At 40.4% G+C, this 18,773-nt stretch overlaps 1 protein-coding gene across 1 annotated transcript; it reads right to left on the reverse strand.

Annotated features, from left to right (window-relative positions):
- Positions 1–4,337: 4,337 nt before the first annotated feature.
- On the reverse strand, positions 4,338–17,966 carry LOC142109301 (angiopoietin-related protein 5-like). The gene is made up of 7 exons (XM_075193431.1): positions 17,585–17,966; positions 15,756–15,831; positions 14,225–14,249; positions 12,936–13,027; positions 6,993–7,113; positions 5,681–5,866; positions 4,338–5,528 (listed from the first exon to the last, which is right to left on the reverse strand). Exons 2-7 carry the CDS (start codon positions 15,819–15,821, stop codon positions 5,227–5,229), a joined length of 792 nt encoding a protein of 263 aa, XP_075049532.1. The 5' UTR covers positions 15,822–15,831; positions 17,585–17,966; the 3' UTR covers positions 4,338–5,226.
- Positions 17,967–18,773: the final 807 nt, after the last annotated feature.

Raw genomic sequence — 18,773 nt, forward strand, 5'->3', positions numbered from 1 at the left:
CAAAGAGACATATGTGAAAGAATCACAAGAACACATCATAGTGTGATGTCTTCTATAAAAATATTATTTAGAAAAGTGTTTTAAATAGATTTAGGGAATCAGTGGGTACAATTTACAGTCAACACCCAACCAGTGGGAAAAATCTGCACCGCAGCCTTCAGTGAAGTCTCTTTCAAGATATCATTCCAAATATTGTGTGTTTGTGTGTACGCTACAGAGGAGGAATCCACCCAGCTCATTGGACAACCGACATGTCTCCACTGCCAACTCTGCACACGGGAGAAGAACAAGGCCGTACCCAGCTAAGCTCCCAACCCAAGAGCGCCAGCAGAGCTACATGAAAAAAACCAGACAGAATATCCTCAGACACCTTCACCTCTGCTCCGGGCACTAAAAGATAAACTCAACACTCTAATCCACACAAACTTTATACCCGCAAAACAAATGTTCTTTTAAGAACAAAACCAAGCTATAAACATTTTTGGGCCTATTTAATATCTTTCTGCGCACATTACCGACAATTAGGGTCATGAAAACCTTGCTTATTTTTGCTCGTTCTTCTACAAGGTGTGCATAAAACTAAGTGAAGATCATTACCTACAACATCACACAGTAACATAGCCACAAATTTACTATGGATCCTCGCTGTTAATTGAATTTCCCCCAATGACAGGGAATGATTATCCAATAGGGGGACTACGTTGCAGCCTAGACTTTTTGGGGTTGAAAAATTGTGGAAGGGAGAGGTATACACTGAAATATATGTTAAAATATGAGAGAATAGTTGTTTCCAAAGTAAAATGAAAGAAAAATGCAGCAGAGTTGAAGATAATGATTAACCTTTGGGCGGGCGCATGAGGATAACCGAGTAGGAGAGACAAGGATGGTGTCAGGCGCAGATATGACAGCGCCCTCTTCACCCTCAGTAGCATTCGCTCATGCCTCTACGTTCTGATATACACTTCTGATTTAAATGGTAACTATATGAGTGACAAAGTTTGCTGTGACCCTTTTAAAAAGCCAAGTGGAGCTGAGTTTCGAAAACACAGAAACATGAACATTGGTGAGAGGAGGGGGGGTTGAAGGAAATCAGAATTTAAATTAAGGACGAGTTTGTTTTCTACCATCCCCCTGGACCCACTTCCCTTTATCTTAACTACTTTGCAGCCTGGCTTCCCCAAATCCTCTCCTCTGATCTTCCCTCCATCTTACGCTGTGATTTTAACATCCCTATTGATAACCTCACTGCCTCCATCAAGCTTCTCACCCTCTCTTCCTCATTTGGCCTCACTCAGTGGACCTCATCCCCCACCCATTGTCTTGGTCACTCCCTTGACCTTGATTTCTCTCATCAATGTACTCCCTCGGACATCTCTAACTCTTCCTTCCCACCGACTCCTCTCCTTCGCTCTGTCCTCTTCAACGATGAACGATTTTCGTTCCATCGTTTAATTTGATTTTTAAACCGAACTAAAAATCTTGTTCAACAATGGAACAATGTCCTTCCAATCCTGCAGTGTGTATGCACTCAGGACCGGCAGTGTCCATAGATCTCTATGCAGTGTGCAGAGTCACCATCTTTTCACCCGATGGTTATGACAGATGCAGAGTAGTGATGGGAAATCTAGTTAATTTTGGGGATTAGTTCATTCTCATCTAGTACGCACAAAAGAGTAGTTCATTTAGTTCAGTTGTTCATTAAGTTCAGATATTCATTTAGTTCAGTTGTTCATTTAGGGCAGCACGGTGGCTTAGTGGTTAGCACTTCTGCCTTACAGCACTGGGGTCATGAGGTCATGGGGTCATTCCCAACCATGGCCTTATCTGTGTGGAGTTTGTATGTTTTCCCCATTTCCTCCCACACTCCAAAAACATACTGGTAGGTTAATTGGCTGTTATCAAATTGACCCTAGTCTCTCTCTCTGTCTGTGTGTGTGTACATATTAGGGAATTTAGACTGTAAGCTCCAATGGGGCAGGGACTGATGTGAGCGAGTTCTCTGTACAGCGCTGTGGAATTAGTGGCTCTATATAAATAGCTAATGATGATGATTTTCAGTTGTTCATTAAGTTCAGTTGTTCATTATGTTCAGTTAGTGCAGTTAGATCACTGGTCCTGGAAAACTGCTGAGAGAAGTGATTGGAAACCTAGATCTAGTCTATTACACATACAGTAGACATGTCTACTACTACCTCATTATGGGGTCTATTTATGACCCTTTGTTTTTTTCTGTAGAAACTTTTCAATCCTCATTGCATAGATGCTGATTGAAAAGTTTCTCATATGTATTAAAAATCAACACAGGAACAGCCGTTCCGAAAAACGGCTGCTCCTGTGAAGTCTTACACTTACCTAACACTGGATTCTTCTCTTTTCCTCCCTCTGCGGTGCCGATCGTCCCTCTTTCAATCCCTGTGCTCATGCGCCGACTGGTAAACTCGGGCATGCGCACAGAGATCCGTGTCTGCAGGAACCTGAAGCATGTGATGGAGGGATCATGTGATCCCTCCACACATGCGCTGTGCAGCTCTGCTCGTCAGAGCAGCGCTGTTTTCAGTGTAATGTTTCACTTATGTTAATGTACGCCAGCTTCAGATGGCGCCAGCTTCAGATGGCGTACATTAACAAGTAAAAAAAGAGAAATACTTCACCTGCCAGTCTTTAATACATAGCGGTACTGAGCACTCCCCATACATTGTTATGGGGAGTGCTCAGAAAAAACGCTAATGGGTGCAAAGCAGCAGATATCTCCGATATGCTAGATTAATACATAAGGATTTTAACGGTAAAGCCCCGAAAACAACGTTTTCGGGGCTTTACAAGGGGGAAAAACTTTAATAAATAGACCCCCGAATGAGTTATTGTCATGTTAAAATGATCAGATATGTTTAATGTATCTGATCCTTTGTAATATTTTAAGAAGGGCAGTCACGTATACAACACACTAGCAGTGACATATTGAGCTCTGCAAAGTTAATAAAATTATCGTGATTATTTTTTACTTACATAAAATGCAAATGAGAAAGACCCAAATTCAGAGTATTATAAAGTGTCACTTTTTTTAAACCCTACATCTCACTATACAGTTTACTCGCATGTCAAATTCTACTTATAATACAAATAGCTTTCAACTGAAATCTGTATATAACCAAGTTTACCTACCAGTATGTCTTTGGACCATGGAGGGAAACTGGAGAACATGGAGCAAACCAACGGAGGTAGGGGATGATCCTACACTCTCCATGCCACAATGTAATCAATGTACAATGATAATCAACTACAATACAATGTTCCTATCTAATATATAAATGCTTAGTGGCGTCTGTCTGTCTGTGTGTGTGTGAAAAAAAAAAAACAAGTTGCAGCGCCACCTGCTGGGCAGAGTTATACACTGACCTACTAAATTCTTAGTGTGTGTGGGGAAAAAAAAAATCAAAAAGGGCTGAAATTTGGTAGGGCTCAAACTCATTTTCGTGAGGTAATTTTACCTCATGAACACACATGTGTAGAGGCGTGCGTTAGTGTGTGTGTGTGTGTGTGGGGAAAAAACTATTTTCTCAAAAAGGGCTTATCCAATTGACCTGAAATTTGGTATACTGACATTATTTGACAAAAAAATTAGAATAGTCAAGTCAGTTAACTTCCATCATCCCCCCTTCCCCCTGTGGGAGGGGTAGTAAAGGCTAAATTTACGAGTTGAGGGGTCAAACTCATTTGCGTGAGGTAATTTTACCTCATGAACACACATTAAAAAGGCCGTTTGCGTCGGGAAGTAACGATCTTCCCCTGAGGAGGCCTGGGCTAGGCCCAAATGCATGACAAGAACCTTTTTAAGACCTTAAGTAGCTTGATTTGACTAGAATGCATGAGTATCATGCACGGGTTAACTTGTAATATATATATACCCATCAAGTCATCCAATAATGGTAGCAGAACGACGTCACAGAAGCTCAGGCTGTGCCTCTCATGTTCCTGTGTTTAATTAAACCTTAGATACACAGTTAGCACAAAATAAGAGTTAATAAAATTAATGGCATCCAATATGCATTTATATAAGAGCCAAGGAGATGGAAAACAACTGCTGAATGGAAAGACAAATGTGTGGAATATTCCATGGAATCGGCTTTGTCCCCAATCTGAGAGATCACATTTGCATCTGAAGCCGTTTTTAGAAAGTAAAATTTTCAATAACTACAAGTGTAGCAGTTTGCAACTAGCAAAAATAGAGTATTCTAGAGAAAAGAATACAGAACACACTACATACAGTTTTACATTGTTACAATCCTTTGAAGTGCATGTAAAAAGTCGCATTACTCTAAGAAAGACAACGAACGGTCTCTTTATCCGATTTAACAGTTTTATTTAAATTTTTCTATGTTCACAGATAACAATTTACAGGGGATGAATCCTGACGACAGTGAATCTGACCTGAGACTTAGTTACATTAATGAACATTCGTAAAAGGTGTATAACATTCACTTCAATATTTCTATGGACGAAGGCATTATTCATTGATCTCTTTATCATCATTATGTAATCTAAACCATGTCTTTGTAATCTAAGGCACAGACATAGGATTATATAGAGATTTTCAGCACTGCTAAAATTGTTTCATTAATCAAAATTTCTGCCCACATTCTCCATCGTGTAGCAAGAATTAATATTGAAATAGCGAAAAAGAAGAAATATATGCATTAAAGTCTATGGGGTGGATTCACTAAACTTTCTTAAATGGAAAAGCGGAGGTGTTGCCCACAGCAACCAATCAGATTCTAGCTTTCATTTCTCTAGTTCATTCTGCAAAATGCTAGAATCTGATTGGCTGCTCTGGGTAACAACTCCACTTTTCCGTTTTAGAAGGTATGGTAAATCTACCCCTATGGGAGCTATTAATCAAACCCTCCCAGCCCTTAGATCCCGAGGAAATGGGAGTAACAATTTTTATTAGCTATTTATTAAACATGGATCAGATATTTCTGTGGCTTCCCTCTAACTCCTGTTTGTGGCAGCCGTCCCCGTAGTTGGGGGCTCGTCAGACGGCCTCATTTAGCAAAGTATTAATATAATGCCGGAAGCTGGTAATATTCAAAATGGAAAGAACAAAGGTTGTGTTATGTTTTAAGAGAAATGTTTAATGGAAAGATATAGACAACGCTAGCAAAAAGTATACCAATTATAGAGATATAATTATATATGTAGAAATATTTATAAAAAGACATTTTCTCACTAATTGTGGATCAAATACATTTTGCTGAATCTTAGGGACTCCGAGGGCTTCCATGTTGGCCAAGACACTGAAGACATCCAGTGATCAATATTTGGGGGACTGTGCCATTCACCGTTTAAATTTGCCAATCCGCAAGCGTTAAACCACCAGCCGGCACTCTCAATGAAACTGCAGCTTGGGAACCTCATGTCCCCAATAGGACAACTCGGATGACAGTTGTCGTTAGGACGGTCCTGAGTGCTGAAAAAGCTGCCGTGCTCATTGCTCCCTTTAATTATATTATCTCCACGGAAGGCATCTCCTGCAAAGAAGAATACAACATAAATTTTTTTAAAAAAATAAACAAACCCTAATTTGTTATAGTTAGGCAAATTTTGACCTGTATCTTTAATCTTTCCCACATATAGTTATATTGTATCACCTGGTAGGAGCAGTCACACTCTGGCCACTTACCTGCCGTGCCGGAGTAGTTCCCTGCAGAGAGCCGGTAGAAGTCATTCCCATCGCCAACACTGAAGGGATTGTACTCTGCGTAAGCTTGTTTACCGGTAAAATCCCCGATGCTGATTCGCAGCTTACAGGGTCTGTGTTCCTGATGTGTCAGCTGATAAATGTATTTGAGTCCCAACCACTGTTCACCTGGAACAAATAAATCATTCATTTAATCAGATTCTATGCAACAAAGGTATGAAAACTGATTGACAAATAATTGTGAGGAAAAGGGGTTGTTCTCCATAGCGGTCACTTAGATGATTGCTGTCATCTGAGCTGTTAGATAATGACAGAATCTGATTATTTGATGGGTAACGCCTCCTTATCTACAGTTACCTGTAGGACAAGGTTCATTTTTGTCAATCATGTCTATAAATTCGTCTTTTTCTTAGACTGGGTCCACACTACAGGGTTTTTCACCTGATTATTGGGCCAATTACAGGATAAACGACCGTTTGGCCTGATATCAGATTTGTGTGTACGCTCCCACGATCATGTTTTATCGTACCAAAGCACAGCGTATTGTTTCATTTGTTTTCATAAACAGACTAATAATCCCTATAAACGATAGAACAATGTCAATCCAATCCTGCAGTGTGTATGTACTCAGGACCGGCAGTGTCCATAGATCTCTATGGAGTGTGCAGAGTCACAATCTTTTCAGCCGATGGTTATGACAGATGAAGAGCACAGATCTGATGGTAAATTGTGTAAAACATGTATAGTGTGTACACAGGAATCGGCTGCTGATCGGGACTTTCAGTCCTTGGAAAAAAACATTAACGATATCACGTTGGGGGAAATTTTCTGCAGTGTGTACCCAGCCGTACCCAAGATTCTAATACATCTCTCTCATCGTCTCCAGCCTTGACTACTGCAACCACCTCCTCTCTGGTTTCTCCTCACCCATCTAGCCCTGCTTCAATCGATCTTCTGTGCCCCAGCAAGACTAATCTTCCTCTGATTGCTGCACCACTTTGCAAATCCCTAAACTGTCTCTTCGTGTCCTCCAGAATCCAATTCAAATCATCCTTATTGACAAACCCCTCAACATCACCCTACATACATCTCAAAATACTCCTCCTCTTATCCTCTTCGGTCTACCAGTGTCCTGATCCTCACATCACCTCTGGTGACCACCGCTCAATCCGCCTACACAACTTCTCCCTTTCTGTGCCTCTACTGCTACACTATATCAGTCTTAACTTGTATGGATATTTTGTTACAGTCAAAGCAAAAATGTCATATATAGGTCACATTACAGGCTGCTTACCTCCAAGCCTTCCAAAGCCATTTTCATAGTTATCCCACGTTTCATCAAAGGACAACTTGTCCTTTCCATTGTGTTTCTGCATAAGAGTCCAACCTCTAGTCGCTTTCATTTCACAGAACACCTGCAGGGGGTGCACAGATTTTTCTTATATTTTACAGTAGGGAGTACAATCATTGGTGTAGAAACTTGGGGGGCAGAAGGGGCAGGTGCCCCCCCATGATTTCTGTTGGGTGGGCCAACACTGCGTTTTGCCCCCTCCCACATGAACTTCTACACAAAAGCCTTAATGCTACTTTCTGAAGTCATGGTATCTGTTCTAAACTTGCGTAACTTATTTATATGATAGATTGTCTTAGTATAACTACCAAATGTTCTTTAATATAGATGCCTTTGTATAGATTTAATACAGATTGATTGATTTGTTTATTTTAAAAACTGTAAGTGTTCCGTTCATAAACATTTAATAAATAACCTGCATTGATGATGGACAATGCAATTTACTTTTATCCTGAATTTCGTGCGGTGCGTCCAGTAACAACATGAAATTTAAATTTATAGCACAGACCATAATCAGTGAGGCAGTGACTATAGATTTAAAAATACTCCCAATCAAATGAGATTAGGCTGTCAATGAAATCTGAATAAAAACTAGGCTAAGGACTATGAAAAATGTACATTTTTAAGATGAACAATTTTGTAGAACTTTCTGAGTTCAAATAAAAATAAGAGGCTGGAGAGCTATGAGAACATGTCCTTTTACTATGCGGTATACACTGAGAACTGAAAAATGGCTGCCAGGTATTTCCTTTCAGCCAGCACTTCCTGGTTGGCAAGTGGATGGCAGCGATGTCACTTCCGCCAACCACGCATAGGATACATCTACATCCTGCTCTTTTTTTAGAACAAAGTAACAATCAATAAGTGTGTGGGTGCAAGACAGTGCGACAGGTGTTGGATGTGGGAACAGTGTGGAAGTGAAAATACACATGCACTGGTAATGCCAAAAATTACATAACAACGTCCTGGAATTTAGTATTAGGCCGGGAGATTCTACCAAACCTTGTGTTGAAGAAAGGGGCTAGTGATGTGTCCTGTGTTGAACAGGGCTCACTATTAGTCAGGGGTATAAGACTGTCCTGCACTGCAATAGATGCTTCTTCAGCAGACCCATTGTCCACATTGATAGGTGTTCTAACACCCTCAGGCGGTATTCTGTGGGGTGAGGCTGCTGGCTCACACACCCCTAAGAGGTGATGACTGTTGTGCTCATGCAAAGCACCATCAGATTGCACCACGTAGCTGTTGTGCCTGTTGGAGGATCCTTACACAGTCCCGACTCTATTAAACCCGACTGGGGTCTGGAGGCAGACGGTCTGCCCCGGGACAGTGGTCTCAACTGATGAGAGGTTTTGTCGTGATTGGCTTTGAGCCGTAACCTGGACTTCTCCAGAGCACTCTGCTCATTGGTCTCAATGGTTGGTGTAAGCTTGGCTTTGGTGGTAGGAATGATGTGCCAGTGCGTCTGGACAGAAGGTGTTGAAAAGGAGTAAGGAGCTCATCCCTTGGGGTATTTCTTAAATTAAGGAGTGCCATGAATACGTCTGAACCATCTCTGTAGCATTTATCTAACAGGTGCTTTGCAGAACGTATTTCCCTTTCTGCTAGTCCATTAGATTGTGGATAGTGTGGACTGCTAATGACATGTGAGATGTCCCATTCATTGGTGAAGGACTGAAACTCACCACTCATGAACTGCATGGTATTGTCAGTGAGCAGCTTGCGTGGTATGTCATGGGTAGAGAAGTGTCTTTTCATTTTGTTAATGACTGTGACAGCTGTCAGTTTAGGAATATAGTCTATCTTGAACCTACCGGAATATGAGTCCACTAACACAGGATGCTCTTCACCTCTCCACACAAAAAGATCTGCAGCACTGATAGACCAAGGGAGGTTAGGTACCTCATGGAGAGTGAGCGGTTCTTTGCCATGATGGGGTGTAGAGCATTGCCTCCCACCCGGGGTGCCACTGGTGGGCCTGCTGGTCATAAAATCCTTGGAGAGCATATGGGATTACAAACCGCTGACCTTCCAACAGGATGCCCTCTGAGATAGTCAACTCAGGTGAACAAGTGATAAAGCATCAGCTACGTGGAGGTTCTTTCCATCCTTGTACACCACATCGAGGTGGTACCTTTGGAGTTTGAGCATTAACCATTTGATATGTGCCAAAGCAGTGTGCAGAGAATAGTGAACAGTGGTTGGTGATCTGTTTCAACAACCACTGGACGTCCACAGATGAACTCATGAATCTTTTGACAGGCAAAGACAAAAGCAAGCAGTTCCTTTTCAATCTGAGCGTATCATGACTCAGTGTCTGTAAGGGCTCTGGACGCAAAACTGATGGGTTTGTTGCGCGTCAAACAGACAGCACCAGAAGTGATCATAACCTTGAGAGAGCAATAGCATCAGCAAAACAGTCCAACCAACACCATTCAACGTCATTGTGTAAAAGCTGGCGGAGTGTAGCTGTGACGTCACTGTAGTGAGGCAGAAATTTTGAAAGATACTTTGTCATACCTAGAAATCGCTGCTAACTCAGCTTGTCTGTAGGGTTGATCATTGGCTGGATGGCCCGTGTCTTGGCTGGATCCAGCTTGAAACCCCTCTGAGATTAGAAGGTAACGCAACATATGAGATCTCAGTAACTCTGAAACAAAACTTGTCAGGGTTTAACCGCATGTTTATTTCACGAAACCTGTGGAGGACTTTGTGGAGGCGCATGTCATGTTCCTCCATGACCCCACACGAGGATGTCATCAATGATGATTTCACAAGGGTATCCTTCAAAGAGGTGTCCCATGCTGCATTGGAACATTTTACCGCCAGTACAGATGACATAGGGCATTTGGAGGAAGGCATGTTTGCCTAGAGGTTTCATAAATATAGTGAGTAAGGATGACTCCTTGTCCAATGTGATCTGCCAGCATCCAGGGTAGTGAATATCTTTGCATTTGGCATGTCAACAATGACTTGATCACCAGAGCTTTATTCAGATGCACAGGGTCAAAGCAAATGTGTACTGAACCATCCTTTTTAACTGCAGCAACCATGGCTGACAACCACGTGGTGGCTTCTTCCACTGGAGCAATGACACCTAATGTAGTCAAACAAATTATTTCCGCTATTGCCTTATCTTTCATGGGCAAAGGCACCCTTCTGGGAGCACAGACTGTAGGAGGAACAGTCTCATCAAGACGCATGTGATATGTGTCACAGAGATTTCCCACGGTCTCGCAATCGAACCGATCTCTTAATTCTGGAATATCCTGTTGCAGCACATGCAAGTCAGCACTTACCATTATTAACCTCAGTTTTATACTGTCCAGCAGACCTAGCAAAGGTTTGACATTACTATCCACAATATGAAACTGCAGGAGATGCGTATGAGTCACATCATCATAAGTCCCACACACAATTCTGTCCCTGATAACCTCACTTGATAAGTCACCATATTAACATTTCTTTGCTAACAGTTTCATATGTTTTTTCCTATGTTTTTATATGTTTTCATATTTCAGTTTTAACATATGACTGGATGCTTTCATGTTAAATGCATGTCTGTCCATCATGACATTTTTCACTGGTAAGCAGATATCATCAATTTTTTTTTTAGTGTTTCTGGATCCTCCTGATTCTCTTCCTCTGAATAGACAAACATGTCAGCTTGGTCTACAGCTTCAGTGCTAGCTATAGTGAGCCGCGTGTATGCCTGTACCTGGTTTGATTTGTCTGAGAGTCCAGCACAGCAGTATGCACACCATTCCTTCAGGGCTTGTATGCAAGGAAATACCTGTGGCAACACATGAAGAGATGTAAGCTAAACCGAAGGGGCAACAAACTCACACCTGACAAGAACAGAGCCCAGTCACTGTGCGCCTTTGCTCAGCCTGTTACACCTGATATCAGTGATGGCTTTTGGAAGCCCTTGAGTGACATGACCCAGGATGAAGTCTTGCTCGCAGTCAAAAATGATTGATGCATCATGCAGATGGGACAGCATCTGTTCAACCGGGTCAGATCAGATGTTGGCAGACACGAATACATCCGTCAGTAGCTTAGAAAAACAGGCAGGCTACTGCTACAGGCCAGAAGGGCTACCCCTTTGGAGAGAATGGAAGACTTTACTGCCCCATCGAACTTTCTGCACGTAGTAGACGCTGTGAAGCTGGTAGCTAGCTATGACGAGGAGACAGGTACATTTAAGACGCCCTCACTGGCACTCAAGATCAGGCACGGCCTGCAAAATATAGCGAGCATTGTGGAGTGCCAAGCCAAGATGGAGGGCTGCACTGCGGTTGAAAACACGCAAAATTTCAGGAAGTCATAAGACACGATATGGAACGAGTTGATCTCATCGGATGCCTTGAAAACTCTTAAGAAGTCCAAGTGGAACATGCCTCAGGTCTTACCTTTCACGGAAGATGTGAAAAAGATGCACTAGTACCTCGATGAGAAAAAGCAAGCCTACCAAAGTGGGCTATCCACCGAGCCTACGGTTAACCACTGGGCACTACTTGCAAAAGTCTTGTTCAATCGAAGAAAGGAAGGGAACGTTTCAAAAATGTTGCTGACTACCTTCTCCTCAAGAAACACAGACCTGGATCAGTCGGCAGACTTCCCTGGGCACGACATCAAGGTGCACTGGCAGTTTTACAGACTACCAGAAGGTACCCTACAGCTCGCCAAGATCAGCAAACTGTTAATGGCTCTCAAGAGTGGCAGACTGGCTGAATTCCAAGGCAAGAATTTGGACGAGACACATTGATCCGGCAGTAAGCGTAAAATCTGGTGTCTGATGTATGCTCTTGACTTTTATCTCGGTCATTTACATATCTGTTTCTTTTGAGAACCGGTCCAGCTACAGAGCGACATGCTGGATGATGAACAATCCCCCGTGACAGAGGGACAAGTGGCCAAGCCTTTAGTCGACACTTCCACAACAGAAGAGAGGCGTTGTATGGACCTGGCAACACGGGACCAGTGCCCAGCCATGGCGTCCACAGGTAGGTGTAGTACACAGTTTTGCTAAGCAGAAGAACTTTGCCTTCTCTTTATTTTGTGGAGCCATAATGGACCACTCCACTTCCTTTCAGTTTGCAACGAGTGCGGAGGAAATCCTGGGACAGAGATGAGGTCCAGGCTGTGGAGAAACATCTGATGAGGTTTATACAGACATGCTGGGTGTCTGGAAAGCGAGACTGTGTTGCGTGCCTCATGGCTGAGCCATCCATACTGAAAGATCGGAACTGGTCGAGGGTGAAATTCGACATAAAGAACCACATAACAGCTTTAAAGAGGGATCAAGATCAAGATCTTGTTGAAATAATGCAAAATGGTTGAACAGGACTGTGGCCTCCACGGTTAGGTTTCGGTGTAAGCGAGCATGTGGATGTCCTCAGATGGCCAGGATACATGACACTTTCCCTACCATTGCTATTATTTATTAATTTATGTAAGCGGGAATGTGGATGTCCTCAGACAGTCAAACACTTTCCCCATCTTGTAGTCCGTGTCAGTACTTTATGCAAAGTGAAAGTGTAAATCTCATGTGGTAACTCTGGTGACAAACAGTTCCTACACATACCCCTATGATTGTTCTGTCGACAGGGCATTAGGAAAGGGGTGTCCCTATACGCCATATTCCAGACATGGGACCTCATGATGCAATAAAAACAAGTATGTGTGTGTGTATATATGTGTGTGTGTGTATGTATGTATGTATGTATGTATGTATATGTGTGTGTGTATATGTATATGTGTATGTGTGTGTGTATATGTGTATGTGTGTGTATATGTGTATAGATTATTTCTAACCAATTACTGTAACAAGCCACCTGTAAATCACAGTCCAGATTCACATAAAAGTTTTGTTGACTTTCTCACCTGAAAAGAGGAGTCAGCTCCCTTTGGTTTTATTGTGTAGATTCCGCTGGCTGAAGCTTTGTTTCTGGTCCAGATGTCTGAGCAGTCATATCCTACAGAGCAAGGTCATAGTAATTATAGGATAGATAGATAGATAGATATGAGCTGGATAGGTTTTAGAGAGATAGATAGATAGATAGATAGATAGATAGATAGATAGATAGATAGATAGATAGATATGAGCTGGATAGGTTTCAGATAGATAGATAGATATGAGCTGGATAGGTTTTAGAGAGATAGATAGATAGATAGATTTAAAAGATGTCCAGAACAGTTCATAGAACAAATTTACATGTTGTCTCATTTAAAAGGTAAATGTTTGCACAGTGGTTAGCATTGTTGCCTCTTAGAACTTGGGTTTGATTCCAACCAGAGCCCTGTATGTATAGAATTTGTATGTTCTCCCCATGTTTTTGTGGGTTTCCTCCCTGAGCTCTGTTTTTCCCCCATACTCCAAAGACGTACTGGTGGGTTACTTGGCTTCTGACAAAATCAACCCCTGTGTGTGTGTAGTAGGGAGTATAGATTGTAAGCTCCACTGGGGCAGGGACTGACGCCAATGATTAAATATTCTGTATAAAGAGCTGCATAACATGTATCCACTTCAAAAAAAGAACTGTTGATAAATAAAAAAATAAAGAATGTCCATAGTATAATATATATTGTCGAAGTAATAATTAACAAAGCCCCTATATTACTAAATAGTTCAATAGAATGAACTAATGAAGTTGAATTTTATGTGTCTGTGCTTTTAAGAGAACAGAAAAACAAGTATTGCACAATACAGAGAAGAACAAGTTACATAAGGGTCACATGTTCCTCATTTCACAATAGCAGGCCAAGGAAATATTTGCTCCAAACAAGGTCAAGAAGACCCTTCCAAAAGACCCCCCCAAGAACATGTCACTTTCATGAAGATCAATGATGGAGACTTAGAGTTTCAGCAGTGATGTAAGCTGGGAAGGTGTATTCTAAGTAATGATGAGTAACATTTTCTATAAAAAAATGACTTAATCAAATATTGATTGTCTTTTGTCATTTGAGACCCTGGGCGTATGTATGTCTGCTTCGCCCAGTATGGCTGTATCTATGCAGAATAGCTTTTAATAAACAATAGAAATATTATATTTTGGAAACCTGCTCATCTCAATTATTATTTAAAGAGAAGAATGGAAAAATCTAATACAATATATATATATATATATATATATATATATAGATACACACACACACACACACACACATCTTACCTTGTGCCTGTTTTATTTCTTTAACCTGTTAACAGAAAAACAGCATAGATTATTTTCGTTTTTTATCTATCTCTCTCTCAAGTCTATCTATCTATCTCTCTCTGAAACCTATCCAGCTCATATCTATCTATAATCTACCTATCTGTCTTAATTAAACATGCTTATTTGAAACATCTGAATAGATATGAGATAGATAGATATGAGATAGATAGATAGATAGATAGATAGATAGATAGATAGATATAAGAGATAGATAGATATAAGAGATAGATGGATAGATAGATAGATAGATAGATAGATAGATAGATATAAGAGATAGATAGATATGAGATAGATAAATATAAGATAGATAGATAGATAGATATGAGATAGATATGAGATAGATAGATATAAGATAGATAGATAGATAGATAGATATGAGATAGATAGATAGATATGAGATATATAGATAGATAGATAGATAGATATGAGATAGATAGATATGAGATAGATAGATAAATAGATGTGAGATAGATTTTACTATATTTTAAACATATTTATCCAAATTCTGTAAAAACCCTTATCCAGAAATCCCTGATCACTTTCTAGTTAAGTGACCCTATAAGTATGTACGTGTGTGTGTGTGTGTGTGTGTGTGTGTGTGTGTGTATGTGTGTGTGTGTGTGTGTGTGTATGTGTGTGTGTGTGTGTGTGTGTGTGTGTGTTGTCTGTGGTATGATTATCTTTTCATCAAGTAATAATTGGACATGCACAGTCTTATTCCCAATATATTCCTTTTATTTGGACACAGTGACCCCAGTTCTTCACTCATTGTTGAAATGCCAAAAACGTCACTGTTCCAATACAGAGCTTTATACATACTTTGATATCTCCCCTTTATGACAAGAACCACTGATATTTGCCAAAACAAATCCAAATCTGATGTTCTGTATTTCTATATTTATTCTGCTTAGAGATCTTTAATCATTAATCTCTGACCTGTCCTCTCTGTTTATCCTGCTACATCGTGTCACTTACTTTGTGCCAAGTGTCATCAATTTAATTTTACCTAACAAATGATAATCATCCTGCTTTTATTATGTAACACGTAATCAAATTTTCCTTAGATTAACAGGTTTTTCGCTCTGTTTCCACATAGACATTTTTTTTTAAAACCAAAAGACCATGAAAATAGATTACAGAGAATATATATTTTGTTAGTTTTTTACGTTATAATTATTACTGCCACAGTGTGCATGTGTTTGTTTCTTGTCTGTGTGTATAGTTTATAGCATAACGATGTCCTTTTAAATCACAGTCAGGGATCTCATAGAGGATTTGTATCACCTGAATAGAGGACTCAGCTCACGCTGCCCTTAATGTATAAATACACAATTAGAACATATGCTGTATTTGGGGTTGGGCCATCTGGATTTGTCTGAACAGAATATATAAGTAGTTCTGGTGAAATAAAGGTGAATGTTCTGTACATGTAACATATGATCACGTCCTGTATTTCCATCAAGTTATACTATATAAAGACTGTACTTACCTGTGGTGTAATCTGTTGGTAATACAGACTTAGCAATAACAGGCAGCGGTATAGGTGGGATGTCATTATTATGTATCTAAAAGAAAATATTAATTGCATATGTTTATAACAGTATTTATTCTAGATATATTCATTCTCTGCATAGAAAATGTTTTGATGTTTAATAATAAAGTAAAACTTATTTGAATCACCCTAAATAATACAATATTTTAAAAAACATTAAAAACATACATTTAACTGTTCTATTTTTCATGCTCAGTAGACATTAAACCTCCTTACAATATTTCCTGCATTTTAAATATAAACTTTCAATTTAAACTCTGTTCATGTATATGTAACATATTCTTATAAAAATTAACTAATATACTGGTCATACACCTGACTGACATGTAACACAGCTACTGGTTATTATACACCTGACTGACATGTAACACAGCTACTGGTTATTATACACCTGACTGGCATGTAACACAGCTACTGGTTATTATACACCTGACTGACATGTAACACAGCTACTGGTTATTATACACCTGACTGGCATGTAACACAGCTACTGGTTATTATACACCTGACTGACATGTAACACAGCTACTGGTTATTATACACCTGACTGACATGTAACACAGCTACTGGTTATTATACACCTGACTGGCATGTAACACAACTACTGGTTATTATACACCTGACTGGCATGTAACACAACTACTGGTTATTATACACCTGACTGGCATGTAACACAGCTACTGGTTATTATACACCTGTCTGACATGTAACACAACTACTGGTTATTATACACCTGACTGACATGTAACACAACTACTGGTTATTATACACCTGACTGGCATGTAACACAGCTACTGGTTATTATACACCTGACTGACATGTAACACAGCTACTGGTTATTATACACCTGACTGACATGTAACACAGCTACTGGTTATTATACACCTGTCTGACATGTAACACAACTACTGGTTATTATACACCTGACTGACATGTAACACAACTACTGGTTATTATACACCTGACTGACATGTAACACAGCTACTGGTTATTATACACCTGACTGGCATGTAACACAGCTACTGGTTATTATACACCTGACTGACATGTAACACAACTACTGGTTATTATACACCTGACTGACATGTAACACAACTACTGGTTATTATACACCTGACTGGCATGTAACACAACTACTGGTTATTATACACCTGACTGGCATGTAACACAGCTACTGGTTATTATACACCTGACTGGCATGTAACACAGCTACTGGTTATTATACACCTGACTGGCATGTAACACAACTACTGGTTATTATACACCTGACTGGCATGTAACACAGCTACTGGTTATTATACACCTGACTGGCATGTAACACAACTACTGGTTATTATACACCTGACTGGCATGCACCTAACAAATAATTATGTGGAATTGATCTACAAGTATAAACCACTAAATTACCCAGTTGCTCTATACCATTGGGATGTATGTTGGTGATTGGCAGCTGGAATTGGCCATTTGATAACACTGAACCATAACAAAGTTGATTAATAAGCTTTAGAAAGCATGTACAGTGCGCTCTTCACACAAATAATCCTAACAATTAAATATGTGGGCATCCTCCAAGGTTCAGTAGCGGAGGTTGTAGACTGTGTGCGCTGGTATGGTATGGTGCCCTGTCACTGCCTCAGGATGGATTTACTCACTCTATGGAGGAGATTTAATTTGGAGCAGTGTCTCCGGTAAAACATTCTTTGGAGACGCGCATTTTTCCTCGCTCCCGTTAGCAGTGCGCAGAAATATGAGCAGAGATTACTTACCGTAATAGGCGGCAGTGTTTCTGACGGCAGATATTTTATATATGTGAAAACTGTGTCAGTTATTCTTGAAGAGCGAAAAGATCAGTACTTGGATGTGATTGGTGGGATCTGTAGCGGTTGTCTGGTGTTAATCACGTCGCTCCGCGGCTGCTGTTGGTTTGGGGGATTAGCTGGGTACAGCCTTGTGCTGCTGTGTTCTTCTGTGAGAGGAGAATCCTCACTCTGTCAGTTTCCTCCTATGTAGTGTAGGGATGAGGTGTGTCCTGTGTTGGCTCTTGGTTTGGTGTGTGAGTCAAGTAACAGAAGTGCTACAGACAACGTTACAAGTAAACCAGCGCATCCAATCACAAGCGGCCCCCTGTCCCCCGACTCTGACCCAGACACAAGTCACAAAAATCAATATTTAAACAAAGATTAGGAACAGAAATGGCGCCAATGATAAACCCAAACCAATGTTATGTCATAAGCACGAACGAACAATCAAATAATAGATATAATCTTCTTTTTCTCTTTCGACCTAAAATGTGGAGTACTAAAAAAAAAATTGTATTAACTTAGTGTCCATAAAATCTTTGTTGTTTCATTGCTGCATTTCCAAATTCCAATATCCAATTTTCTCCCAAAGACACATGTGAAAAAAAATCGAAAACACATCATAGTGTGATATCTTCTATAGAAATGATATAAAAGTTATTTAGAAAAGTGATTCAAATAGATTTAGTAAACCAGTGGGTACAATTTACATGCAACACCCAACCAGTAGTGAATCCACTTATGAGACATCCTTCCAAAACCCGTGCGTGTGTACACTATAGAGGAGGAAACCACCGGGCTCAAAGGACAACCAACACGTCTCCACTTCCGACTCTGTACACGGAGAAACAACAAGGCCGTACCCAGCTAAGCTTCCAACCCAGCTGTGGCAGCGGATCTACGTGGGGAAAACCAGACAGAATTGCCAGAGTCACCTTCACCTCTGCTCTGGGCACCAAAAGATAAACTCGACACTTCAATCCATACGACTTTGTACTCGCAAAAACAAATGTTCTTTTAAGAACAAAAACCAAGCTATAAACATTTTTGGGCCGATTCAATATCTTTCTGCGCGGATTACCCACAATTAGGGTCATGAAAACCTCGCTTATTTTTGCTCGTTCCTCTACAAGGTGCTCGTAAAACTAAGTGAAGA

The sequence above is a fragment of the Mixophyes fleayi genome, chromosome 12, assembly GCF_038048845.1.
Source record: "Mixophyes fleayi isolate aMixFle1 chromosome 12, aMixFle1.hap1, whole genome shotgun sequence".
Lineage (NCBI taxonomy): Eukaryota > Metazoa > Chordata > Amphibia > Anura > Limnodynastidae > Mixophyes > Mixophyes fleayi.

Coding starts and splice junctions, on each gene's coding strand:
- LOC142109301 (XM_075193431.1), bottom strand. CDS start 15,821: ATGACATCCCACCTATACCGCTGCCTGTTATTGCTAAGTCTGTATTAC. Junction 14,250..15,755: donor ACCAACAGATTACACCACAG/GTAAGTACAGTC, acceptor TTCTGTTAACAG/GTTAAAGAAATAAAACAGGC. Junction 5,867..6,992: donor TGGCTTTGGAAGGCTTGGAG/GTAAGCAGCCTG, acceptor TATTTGTTCCAG/GTGAACAGTGGTTGGGACTC.